Source organism: Liolophura sinensis, chromosome 6 (genome assembly GCF_032854445.1).
Source record: "Liolophura sinensis isolate JHLJ2023 chromosome 6, CUHK_Ljap_v2, whole genome shotgun sequence".
NCBI lineage: Eukaryota > Metazoa > Mollusca > Polyplacophora > Chitonida > Chitonidae > Liolophura > Liolophura sinensis.
The window spans coordinates 68,851,641-68,864,477 of NC_088300.1; the positions used below are offsets into that span (position 1 = coordinate 68,851,641).

General features: G+C 38.8%; 1 protein-coding gene across 1 annotated transcript; it reads right to left on the reverse strand.

Moving 5' to 3' along the window:
* Positions 1–7,636: 7,636 nt before the first annotated feature.
* LOC135469096 (uncharacterized) lies at positions 7,637–11,862 on the reverse strand. The gene is made up of 3 exons (XM_064747624.1): positions 11,672–11,862; positions 9,510–9,676; positions 7,637–8,392 (listed from the first exon to the last, which is right to left on the reverse strand). The coding sequence occupies exons 1-3, from the start codon at positions 11,818–11,820 to the stop codon at positions 8,337–8,339; spliced, it is 372 nt and encodes a 123-aa protein (XP_064603694.1). The 5' UTR covers positions 11,821–11,862; the 3' UTR covers positions 7,637–8,336.
* Between the last annotated feature and the right edge of the window lie 975 nt (positions 11,863–12,837).

Consider the following 12,837-nt stretch of genomic DNA (forward strand, 5'->3'; position numbering starts at 1 on the left):
TTGTTTTGCTCCGTACTCGAGAATATTTCACTTATATAACGGCGGCCAGCATTACAGTAGGAGGAAACAGGCCAGGTTGCTGACAGACCTTCCCACATACGACCGTAGATGAACCCATGTGCTCTTGAGCAATAATGCTGCGCTAGCACGCTAACCACTCTGTCGTGCTGTATAAAGGTGCTGAGTTACTGGATCAGTTGTCTACATTGTGTTGAAAAACTTGACCGCATTGAGATGAATGCTTAAGATGGTTTGGTCACTCACGATGGCCTTCACCAAGAAACAATCTTGTCGACAGCCCTTCGTCTACGACTATGCTTGCTGTGTATTTCGAACGTCATGAAGGTTACCTTTATATAAAAAATATATAAAGACTTTCAGCACAGAAAAAAAGGCCAGAGCAGCGTGATTATGAGCAAATGGTCACTGGTAACCGGTGAAATACGGCCTCTTGGCAGTTTACCTCATGCATTTAGGGTTTATTCTAACTATTTCGGATTCATTTATTAACTTCATTCCTGATTTATTTTCTCTTTGATTCAGAACTTTTGCAAATTTATCACGCACATTTTACACCGTTAACTGGAACAATTCATACACTAATATTACCGTTTGCGAGAAGTGTTTTTACACGATACAACGTACCCATGCTACGTCTGCATGCGTAATTTCTTTTTTGGCAACACTTAGCAACGCTAGAAACCATGATAACTTAAATGGTTAATCATACCTAAGATTTTAATGCTAATACTGTTATCTTCCACGATTCGGCTGTGGTTTTCTGCCATGCGAGATGTTGATGATACTGATGTTTTGTTTTGATTGTGGCTCCACTCCGGTGAGGTTTGTTTTGTGTCTCTCTAGATGTGGTGGCTATAGCTCATAATTGACTCAGTTCAGTAAATGCGTGACTAAACTTAGAAAGAGACAAGGGTCGGCGACCTTAAAAGTCTCCTATCTATGGAAGTCGGATTCTATCATTTCGGCTCACCCCCTGATATATATTACATTTGTGTAATAATGTTGTAAATGAAGATGTAACACATGATTAATAGATATATTTGCACTAGAATTCGGCCTTATGAAGACAATATATATCAAGACGTGGACCCAAATACCCACCACACAAATATTGTTTTCAAGTGTTTTTTTTTTCCTCTCAAAAAATATATATATTGAAGACCACATTTACGACTAACTTTTTGCACTCTTTCATCTGAACTTTATGTAATTGTTATGTTTTCTCCACCTTTGGGTCTCACGCTATACTTGGAATTCGTGTATTCTTTGAAATCGTAGTTGTTGTAATTACGTGTATTATAATCATGACGTGATCTCAACAAAATTTTGCTAAAAATTTGTATATTTCGATTGCGAGATTTGACACCTCCCATCGTCCAACCATCCCACTAATCTTGTCATAAAATATCTTCTCTATAATGGAGAGCTAAATATAAAACCCTGTTGGAAGGTGATATTTTGATCAGATCCGGACCATAACACGAGATTGGGATGAACATCAGACTAATTAAAGATCATACCTTTCCGGGACCCCAATTTGCAATGGTTCAGTTTTGTGACAATCTCACAATATTCTATGAATGTCGTTAGTTAGGTTTAGGTTAGGGATAGTATATAGCCTGTTTCGTGCAATGGTGTGGCGAGTTTAAAAATCACGTCACAGTTTCATGAGAATAAGTTCAGGCCGAGATCAGAAGAGTGTGTGCGTGCTGGGTTCACTTGGCTTTCTGGGATAAAAGTCCAGCAATAAAGGACAAGGTCGTATCCAGCTTTCATATTTAACGACAAACCATCCTTTGACACATTTTATGCCGGGTCAACCCGTTACACTGGTTAAGCCTAACACACACGTTAGATGCAAGTCGTGATGGCGCATACAACGATTACTTCCCTTGCGACCACACGCTGTGAAAGCAAGAGCGTACGAGAGTTGTTTACTAGTGAAGCACGCAGTGAATAAGTACATTATATAGGTGTGCTTTGTTAATACAAACATATGCCAGCCTTGAGGGTTTGCATGTAATACATACAGGTTAAAAGTAGTTACATACTCTCTGATACCAGTTGAAACTCTTCAACTCTTTCTCATGTCCAAGCTAGATTTTAAGTTTTAGATAATGATTGTAAAAGCCGTTTTAGAATTAAATGTCTGTGTTGAAAGAAAGATCACTTTTGAAATCAGACTATTTTTGAAATGTGTTTCGCGTTTAAGATAAAAATTGACCAGTTGTGACATGACCATACTGAATACTTTTTAAATAAATGTTTACCAATTTTGAAATAAAAAATGCAGTTTAATCACAACTGGTCATTTACTTAAAGTGAAAGTTATTAACCAATGAAAAAAGATTAATTTTTATTTCAAAAGTAGTCAGCAGGATTATTTTACTTGGGCTCAATTTTTATAGCTGCAGTTCCGTTTACTTTAATACTGACATTTTATGTCAAACATGGTTGCTTGACTTATTTACGCAAGATTCAAGAATAGTTCACTACAGCTGGCCAACTCTGGTACAAGATCTTGGCAAATCTGCGGTCTTAAAGCGGCAGCCCAACCACTGTGATTCCAGCTCGTGATCTCAGCTCGTGATGGCCCAGAGTTTGTGGTGGTTCAACTGAAGTCTCGGACAGCGACACCATTTGTCGGACAGAGTTATATCCCCTGAACTACAGTGTAGGCTCACATGTTGTGTAGGTCTATATAGAGGGAAATGGCTTGCGGGTGTAGGCTTGTATTTGTATGGAAATGAGAAAAATTCAGAATGAAAAAAATACGGTGTCTCAAAAGGACGTATGTCGGATAATTTATTTATCAAACATCCAAAAGTATTCAAAATTGTACAGTTGTTACTTGTCTAGCTGTTTACTTCCGGCGCAGTCTTCGTACCCGTTTTCTCGTTAAAAAGTCAAGCTATGCTTTTTGAGATATCAATGGCCTCTGATTGCCATGGATACAGCATGCCACCTTGGCACGTTATTCCCCAGTCCGTGCTGACAGAGGAGACTCCCTAACGGACCCGCGCCCTGACACAGGATATAGAAATACTCCATGTTTACATAACGTTTTTGTTACATTGTTGGGTTACTACAATCGCTTTGGTTTCCTTGCATCGATGTTCAGAAATTAACATATTGTGTAAAACAGTAACAAAAGATTAATTATGCGTTGTCTGTTTGTCCAGCTATCTACCGTGAGAACATTCATGCAGCGTCTATGACTATGCCTGTAAAGCGCTCTAATCAACGCCAGCCACGCAGGCGGGGTGAAGAGAGGCCCGTGCGGAGTAAGAGTAGTCGAAACGCAACGAATAATCACAGGCTGGTCACCTACAGACAATTTAGTTTTTCTGACGCGCGATATTAGCCTAGTTCGCAGTTCTCGAAACTAAAATTGATATTTTTTTAAAGCCGTATTTCATAAATACAATTTCAGGCAGTTGATTTCAGCCTTTTGAATTTGAAGTCAGCATCCACACCTTATCTGACTGCTTATTACATGAACATGAACATAAACATGAACATCACTACAATTCTGTAGCTAATTCTGCTTAAGCCCCGGTGGTAGGGGATGTCTATGTTGTTTCATTTCATAGACTAACATAAACAGACGGACTGGTCGAGATGGTTAGCGTGCCAGTGCGGAGCAATGATCCAGAAGCCTCTCGCCAATGTGGCCGCTTCTCAGTTTCATGAATCCAGCTCATGATTGCTTCCTCAGCAGACGAACGTGGGGAGGTCTGTCAGCAGCCTCTGGGTGGTCCTGGGTTTCCTCCGGGCTCTACCCGACTTCCTCCCCCAGTAATGCTAGCCGCCGGCGTATAGTTGAAATAATCTTAAAAGCGGCGTAAAACATCATCTAATTACATAATATAGAAGACCTTTGAGTGCCCGTTTATCATTTAAAGAAAAGTGGGCGTTATTCGCTCAAACTTTTATGAGTAGTTTTGTTTTAGATTGTCTAAAGAATGAAATAGTTTAGTCTGCTTGCCTTCCAGTAATTTGTTCGTTGGCATATTGTACAAACAAATCGAGCATTAGTTGTTGTTGTGCACCATATTTCTCCACAAATGACTGATAGCGGCTATTTTGAAAAAGAGAATTTGCTGAGCATTTTAATATATTTTACATTCTGGATGTAGTAGCTCGTAAAATGGCGGCAGTATTCAAATCCTTCTCACATTAAGGTGCAAAACACTGAACATTTAATTCTGGTACATTCCTACAAAGTATTCGACGTTTAACATTTCGAGTTTAATACAGCTCTGAAATTGAATTAATAAAAGCGGTTGCTTGAACGTCAACTTTTAGAAATTTATCGACAATTCCGAAAGACAGTAGGGACTTGTGTTTGCTGGATTGGGTCGATTGAATGGAGGGCAATTCGATTATTACCCTTGAAGTATGAGCACGTGATGATAGAATGATCAACAGATATCCTATTAATAGTATGTCGCTGCTATATGATCAATGGAGATCTAGAACGGAATGTGATAATATTCTGTTCTCTTATGTAGAGGTTAATTTCTGAACACTGTACATGGTGTAAATCAGTCTGTACAATGAATCGCAGTACAGACCTAGATCAAAATGTGTGCTGGAGACGCTGTGGAGGAAGGCCGAATAACTGTACATTTCTGGATAAGAAGGTACAAGGCGCGTTGCGCCGAAGACTTTGCTGTCCAGAAATGTACAGATACATTTCTCCCACTCAAACGGTTGCATTGGTGTTACACAATACACGATTTCTGTGACAAACGATTGGCGGTGGCATGGTATGGGGATACCAAGTGTGCTGATAGTATGGGGGCTATGTGTTGTAGTTTTAATTCTTTGTATATGGCGACATGACCAAGATACGCATCAGAAAAGCACAGCTGCCGTACTTCCCTGAGGGAGAAATTACGTTTTCTGAATAGAGCGGGGTCACAACATGCGTTTAATTCTAAACGTCTGCTGTACACATACATGACATAGGATCTTCTGTAGACCTAAGACAAAACCCTTTTCTCTGGACCTAAAACAGATGTTTTCTGTGTACACCGTAGAGCAAAACGTCAGCTGTAGACTTAGTACAAACCTTGTGCTATATACATGTATAGGCGTCAAATCCGACATTCGTATATCAGCAATCCAGCAACAATCCGGGTCTAGAATAAACCGATATTCTAACAAACCTCCAAAAATTTTAATACTACCAGAGATAAAATAAAATTCATTTATTAAGGTTATATTATACTAAAACCTCTAAACAATTCCAAAAATATGGCAGTGTCAAAAACAGGATTAACAGAAAAATCGATAGCAGTTTAGGTAACATGTTGAACTCCGCCCATTATCTAGCATGCCACTGGTTTTCAAATAACTATGAAATGACCCGAGGCAATGGGTTCTTGCCGTCGAAACCGAGCTTATGGACGTTAACATGAAGAATTAGAAAAAGTATTCCAGCTTCATTTTCCTCGCAATAATGACCTTAAAATGTGTAGAGTTTATGTTGTTATGTGTCACTGACCAAAAGGCAATTTTGGTAGCGATTATGACTGACTTTACAGACAGCTGAATATAGGCCACTCTCTAAAAGAAATAGATTATAGTAACTCCTCCAAAAGCAGCGGATTGCTGGTATTACAAACAAGCGATGGGAGTGAACGGCTTGTGCTTGACGATGGCAGACATCTCGAGTGAGGCTCGGTGGTACACAAACCACTGTCTCCGCGCCACTGTAGCCACTATTCTGAGCCACGCTGGTGTTGGAATACAGGTGATAATATTCGTATCTGGCCACCCGAACGAGTTCAGCCTGAGGAGTTACATACAGTTAGAGGCGTCTGAAGAACAACGCCCTTTGAGCAATGTTTTGAGCAATACCTTCCATCACGCAGGCAAAGAGTGCGACCCGAGTTGAAGATGTAGGCCTGAGTCTGCCGAAATCGGCATCACATGGTCATCAAATTCTCAGCAACGCTACCATCTCAGGAAGCCCCTTCCACTTAAGCTTCAACTGAATCTACAAGTTTCTCCACGAAATAAACCATTCACTTCTGACAGTTTTTTGTTATTACATTAACTTAAATTCATCAATCCTCTGTCGTCACAAAACTGTTATGTTCAAATTTTGACCCCGAACTGACATGGACAGATGCTGGCGGGAAATGTGCATTTATTGGTTAATACCTGTCATGGGCTTTGCTCTGATTGGATGATTTATTTCCCACCCATTCCATTGGCATGGACTTGCCCAAAATCATAACAACACAACGTAGACTATTACATGTTAACAAAAAGGAGAGAGAGTGGTTATTTTAGGTGTTATTTTCCCTCTAATTGTTTTATTTTTTCATAATGGCATTTTAGAATAGAAATAAAAGTACTTTGCCACTTCAAATTGGCAAAATTTGCACCTGCGGCCCCTCGTTCTCAAACAATGGACAACTCCCGTCTGCTGTGCATTATCTTGGTGATTTGAGCATGGCAAACTACGTTTTATTTATTTATTTATTTGATTTGTGTTTTACGCCGTACTCAAGAATATTTCACTCACGACGGCAGACAGCATTATGGTGGGAGGAAACCGGGCAGAGCCAGGGGGACCCCACGACCACACGCAGGTTGCTGAGGGCCTTCCCACGTACGGCCGGAGAGGAAGACTTGAGCTGAACTTGAACTCAGAGCGACCGCATTGGTGAGAGGCTCCTGGGTCATTACGCTGCGCTAGCGCACTAACCAACTGAGCCACGGTGGCCCCAAACTACGTTTTATTTCTTAAATAACATAGTACAAACCGTTAAATATTGTATGTATATATATATATATATATATATATGTATGTATGCTTAGGGCATTATGCCGAAGACACCCAGTCACATTTGTCCTGGATTTACAAAAAAACAGTCATGTTTTCCCTGCTCTAAACTCTCAGTGCTGAACGCCAAGCGAGGCAGCAACAAATACCATTTTCAAAGTCTTTGATCTGGCCCCATCCGGGTTTGATCCTGGGTCTCCCCAGTTCGAGGAGATCAGTGTTCCAAATCGATAATCGCAATCGATGGATAGATTTGTTTCACCGCCTCGGCAATATGGGGATCGCTTAAAGCAAACAGGTCATCGATACTCGTATCGCCTAGTAAATAAAGAAGATCGCGCTTCACAAAAGATTACTTTTTAGTAATCCCTGCATACAGTCGTTTTCACGGGAAAACAGGTATAAGCCTGTCAATGGAGGTGCGCACTTACCTATGGGAATACCCAGGTATGGTTTGTAAAAAGTATCACCGAATTTCACATAGATGTTACTTACGAGACATTCCAGGAATTCTACGAATAATGAAACGACTCGTATTAATGACAACGCTTATAAACAGTATACAACTAAACAAGGTGTTGTTGCTGTAACGTAGCTTAAGACGGCTTAAGCTTAAGGCTTAAGACGAAATGTGTACTGTAGACCTAAGGCAAAATGTGTACTGCGTGTAGACTTAAGACAAAATGTGTACGTAGGTTAACGTAGCAGAGAAAATGTGTACTGCATGTACGCTTTAGAGAAAATGTGTACTGTATATAGACTTAAGAGAAAATATGTACTGAAGGCTAAAGACGAAATGTGTACTGTAGACTTAAGACAAAATGTGTACTGCATGTAGGCTTAAGACAAAATGTGTACTGTAGCCTAAGAAGAAATGTGTACTGTGGACCTAAGACAAAATTTGTAACCTGTTTAGACATAGGACAGAATGTGTACTGTAGGCCTAAGACAAAATATATACTGTAAATCCAGGACAAATGTGAGCAAACTTCTGCGAATCTATTGTCTTAAGGCTTTTCTTCATGTATGAAGTAAACATATTTTGACTCGACACATTCAACAGTTAAGTTTAAGACGTTGTTCCTTCTCATTTTATTCGCAAATGTTTAAAGAGGCATCTCACATTTTAATCATGGAATTTCTCTTTCCAGAACGATCAAGGCATTGACTGTGTACAATTTGACCTCAGAGAAAGCACACGTCTTTCAAATGAAAGCGATACCTGGGAGACGTTTAATCTATGTGTGACAGGATTGCTTTAAGATGAAAGCAGCTGAAAACAAAGCAATCAAAAGATATGGACGATGAAAAGACTGGACAATGTTGGTAATGGTATTATAAACAACTGTTCTAGTTGTCAGTGACAGCTAGCATGTACTAATACTGTAAATAGTCTTTTAATCTTTTGTGGACACCGTGGCGTCGGGCTTGGAAAGAATCCTTGGTACACAATGGTATCACTGCGCTGCCTTTTCCAAGACGTAATTACCATTAAAGCATGACATTCAGTTGTTCAAGCTAATTTTATGTTAAGGTAAATCACAAAGTCATCAGCAAGCATCCGATCACCTGAAAATAAACACACACAGAAATTCATCCGCAGATATAAATGCCTACAAATCTAAACTGCTGCATGATTGTATCACTGCCCACGTCTATATTATCCGCGCAAACACCGACATAGTCTAGTGCACTTATTAAAGTTTACTGTGCAATGTTTGCAAGACGTAATTAATGAAATCAAGACAGGACAATAAATGTTTGCAATTAGGTGAGCAATTAATACATGGAAATGTATACATAGCCAAATAATAGACATAAACCTAACATGACCGTACACCGCGACAGGACAAAAAGTATAAACCATTATTCTTATCTTGAGCAATTCAGTGTATTTAACGACATACGACTCTGGAGCTAATTGCTACCGTCAGCCTTGTTGCAGATGAAGTTTTGAGTTAAATTATTGGATTGTTTATACTAAATGATGTCAAGCAATTCTGTCAGATTTGCTTACAGTCCTAAAGAGTAATTATACTGTAAAGATAATCCGAATTAAGGACATTTGATCGATCTTATCAGTACCTGAATATCGATTTTGTACCACGATGGAGGACCTGTATAAACAAGATATCAATGTATTATGACCATACGGTTGCGTTGCAATGAACTGGGGATTTTGACTTCTGTTCGACAAAGCCTTGCGTACCTAACAATTTGAACTAACCACCAGATAATAATTCTTGACCAGTGAGGTCGACTGTTTAATTCTAGTTTCTGAAAAAGGGTTTTCCCATGTGCCTGACAAACTGCGGTGTTTTCTATTGTGCAGTTTCCTCAACTATAAAACCTGAGCGCCGTTGTGTTTGTGACATATTCGTTAGTACGAAATTAATAATGGAATGTGATACTTACTCATCCATTCTTATATAATCTCAATATTGCCAACGAAGAGAAAACCTTCAGTTTCGCAGGGTTTTTCTTCTAAACTACGACGACAATCAAACGCGAATGTGCAACTTGCGCCTATCAGCAGAATTTGAGCCAAAATTATAGAAGATAATCATTAAATTTTGACGAAACTCAAAATTGTTTTTTTTTTTTTTTAGCGAAATCGCACACTAAAAGGAGAAATGACTAAACTGTAGCTGAACTTAAATATATGAGTAATCTAGACATTACTCACCAGACACATCAAATGCTGCGTGTGACGATGAGGGACTGTAGAGGAACTGTGGGTAGGAAAACGGGTCTGTTGACCACGTGCACGTGTTACCTTCCTCTACCACAACCATCCACCCGGACATCATACAGCCTATTGCGAACTGCTTGATAGCAAAAGTTTTGTCTGGCCTGCAATGACATAAGATCAGTGTTCGTTTGCTGGCTATGCTAGAACTGCGTTCTCGAGAATTGATGTGTCGTAACGACCGTAGAAATTCAACAAATTCGTAACCGGTAAACTTTTGCCGAATATTAAAAAGCCAACTGAACAGAGTTTGCCCCATTTTCATTTATTTATTTATTTATTTATTTGATTAGTGTTTTACGCCATACTCAAGAATATTTCACTTATACGACGGCGGCCAGCATTATGGTGGGAGGAAACCGGACATAGCCCGGCGGAAACCCACGACCATCCGCAGGTTGCTGCCAGACCTTACCACGTCCGGCCGGAGAGGAAGCCAGCATTAGACTTGAACTCACAGCGACCGCATTGGTGAGAGGCTCCTGGGTCATTACGCTGCGCTAGCGCGCTAACCAACTGAGCCATGGTGACCCCTGCCCTATTTTCAATCGTTCCCCGTACCCCACCATAATGCTAATGCCGTCGTATTAGTGAAATATTCTTGAATATATGCAGAACACCAATCAAATAAATAAATAAACGTTTTCACTCGAACACTCGATCGGACTTGCGCGAGGCTTTAGGGTTTATGCTACACTAAAACACGATTTCTCTCCAAAATATTCAACATTTCTTGTAACAGCCAATTATTTATGGTAATCGAAAGTTGTGTATTATATTATATTATATTATATTATATTATATTATATTATATTATATTATATTATATTATATTATATTATATTATATCATATCATATCATATCATATCATATCATATTTTAAACAATATCAAAGTATATAGGAACTTAGATTTCCAGACATCCAGGTTAGCATACTATAAAAGACAATACTATAAAACTGTTCTACTGGACAATGTATATTATTTACTGATGTTGCGGCGATAACCTATCGCCTTCAACGGAGTAAGATGAGTAAGGAAAACAAAAAGAATTCCTGTTTATACAAAAACAAGGTGAACAAACCAGTATGTATAAGTTTCATGGTGAACACAGTTCACCTTCACGGTTGAAGTATACAATGGGTCTGCACAAATTTAGAAATCCCACTCTCAACCCCAATGGAGGACTCAGGTTTAATTTATCACACACCTGGGACACAGTATTGAAAAAATGCTAATTACCTCGTGTAAATGTACCTGAACTTGGTAAAATTTGTTCACTCGTGTAAAAATGTATTATATTCAAATTCTGTCACTATATACCAGGTCCAGTTGTCTCATTATTTTAAATTTGTATGGACCCATTGTATACTTCAACCGTGACCGTGAACTGTTAGTGTGAACACCAGAAACTAAGTGGACCAGGCCTGACTTCCTTGCTCCTCAATTATACTTGTCGCACCTGTTACAGGCACAGGTTTCCAGTACACTGATTTTTCCTGGACGGCGTCTGGTATAAGTGGCGGGAGCACCTGAACTCCACGTCACAGAGGAGGAAGCAAGAGAACAAAACTGTTATCCAATAAATAAAAGCACTACTGTTGTTTTCTCTCTGTGTAAATTTCTGTATAGGCAACTCAATGTAATGCTGTAATGTAGATCTATGTATTTCTAATGTAAAGATAACGTAAATCTCTGTAAATAGCTTGCTATTTATCCCCTTTCTGTCAAATAACCATTGCAGCATTTGAACCTATACAATGAGCAATATACATGCTACCACAAAAAGGTTTAATTCTAGTAATGGACTCATGTACATATGTAAATAGTATACCAACGCACTGCCATTATCTATCAAAAATATTCATGTGTTTAAAAAAAAATAGAAGACTGACTTGATGGGCCACGATATCCGCCAGGAAAGTGACCCTAAAACCGTATTTAAACAATTAACACTTTACTCTGTTGAACGCGATAGGTTGTCGCCGCAACGTGAGTAAATAATATACAATGTCCAGTAGAACAATCCCAAAGTAGTTCCCCTTGGTATCTGGCATATATATTCAAAGTTATGAGAGCATGGGGAAATTGAAACCTACATGTAATTTATGCTGTAAGGGTCGCCTGTATGTCCATTCAGATCGGGCCAGGGTGAAGATAATCGCCGATTGGTGGAAAACCACGAAAGCCTGTCAGTGCCTTTGCCATCAAACACAATCCGGAAGTTCTCTGCCCCTCTAGACAACATGGCGACCTGTACCTGTAAAAATGGACAGATGCGTATATGTTGTTGTTGTTTTCATTTTGACTTCCTGTCCAAGCTATTCCAATGTGAGGCTATGGAATACTAATTTATATACGTGAAAGCATACATTTTACGCCATGGTTCTGAACTGTACCTGCACGTTTAAAGTATAAGTTAAACGAAAAGGTATGAAAGAATTAATGCTTAATTAAATACGTTTGTCGTTTTAGAGCTGGCCACTATCTGTGACAGTGGGTTAAACTAAGTAATACGAACGGTTTTCGTAAATCTATCTTATTTCTTTATTATTTTATGACATTTTTTATTCTTTGCCCCTTAAATATTATAAAAGTCTACGTTAATCTTAATATGTGGTAACTAACGAGCATGGATAAAGATGGGATCTCAGGTACGAAAAGTAGCCATATTAAATGAAGGGACACAACTCCGCATTGTATAATGTGACGCTATTTCATCATCACAACAATTCACACTCTAGCTGTGAATGACAATCTATAAATTTAGCCATTCAGCCATATTTGCGCAAAATCTTACGTCCACGTTTATGTTAAATTTAAAATATTCTCAAAACAGTAGTTCTTAACAAAAAATGGGTTAAGCCATGAATTTAATTTACTGTTTGTCTTTAGAAATTAAACAGGATTGTGAGATTTTGGTTTAATCAAAATAGGTTTCAGTGCAAAATTATTGCAAATAATAAGTTTTATGGATGGCCGTTTATGTAATAATGTATTTGCCGAGTTTTTAACATGGTGCTACATCTTTGGTAAATCTAACGAGATGTCGACATAATTTAGTTGCTGTGTTTGCAGGATGATAATGCATGGGATAATGTCTACAGAAAGCCAAAGCTTGTTTACCTATTTTATAAACCTTTTATTTATTTGTCTACTTATTTCAAAGGCGGCCCTCAGGTAAACAACTCCCATATACATGTTCCAATGAGTTTTCAACATAGTTCGAAACGTAAGTGTTCAAGCTTAGAGCCTGCATACAGTT